General features: G+C 40.0%; 1 protein-coding gene across 1 annotated transcript; it reads right to left on the minus strand.

The window, feature by feature from the left end:
• Positions 1–101: 101 nt before the first annotated feature.
• Positions 102–626, minus strand: PHALS_03471 (RxLR-like protein; the record flags this gene model as incomplete). The annotated part of the gene is made up of 1 exon (XM_024717685.1): positions 102–626. One exon carries the CDS (start codon positions 624–626, stop codon positions 102–104), a length of 525 nt encoding a protein of 174 aa, XP_024583159.1.
• Positions 627–946: the final 320 nt, after the last annotated feature.

Here is a 946-nt window from a genome sequence, read left to right on the forward strand (position 1 = left end):
AAAAACAAAAAACTCAAATGAATTTTTATATTGATGCAAAACAAATAAAGATAACAAAAGAATAGAGAAGTGAAAGCGGAAATGCATAAACATCCTGCTGTTCAAGCAAGTTTACGTTTATTTATCAGTAAGTCCAAGTCATCCAATGCAGATCGTTTTCCTTTTATTATTCCAATAAATTTGGCCAGATCAGAGTCCGCACTTGAAGACTGGAGACGAATCCCTGGTTGGGATCTCTCATTCAACCAACGCTTCAAATCAGCCGAATGAAATAATGTTGGATGCTTAGAGATATCATCATCCCAGGTCAAGCCATATTTCATCATAGCATGGAGAAAGTTATATCGGAGTTGATCATCATCTGTTGTCATTTGAACCAATTGGTTCATCTCCGTTTCCGCTCTAGTCTTAAGGTCTTCCATTACTTGTTTTTTAAGTGAAGGTGATTTCTTTAAGAAATTGAAATTGAACTTGAACATTCTTTCTTCCTGTGGAGTGTCCTCCACAGTGTGCGATCGAATCAAGTAAGTCGTTCCTTGGGTGTCGTTGACAGCACTCGTAAATTCCACACCTCCATTCATTACAACTGTAGCTGTAATTACGACCAGGGTTGAAAATGAACGCATCCTTGAGTGACAGCAAGAAGTGGTGTGGTGCTTGATGGAAATCGGAAAATGAATAATGAAACTTTGCTGAGCAGCACCTTATCAGTCTCGTCGTATGTCGAGATCGACACGCGCAAGCAATCCATTTGTCTCATCAATCCAATGGTCCATACGGAAAAGGCAAACTGGATCTAATCGAGAAATGGTTGTAAAGTGGCCATATTAGGCAACGTTGATAATCTTGCAAACAGTGCCAAGATCAAGAATCAGACCGTCCAGAAGGGAATATGGCAGCTGCACAGACCCTTTTGCAACGCTTGATCGAAGAAAAATAGCCAGAT

This window comes from Plasmopara halstedii, assembly GCF_900000015.1.
Source record: "Plasmopara halstedii genome assembly, contig: Scaffold_2379, whole genome shotgun sequence".
In the NCBI taxonomy this organism is placed as follows: Eukaryota; Oomycota; class Peronosporomycetes; order Peronosporales; family Peronosporaceae; genus Plasmopara; species Plasmopara halstedii.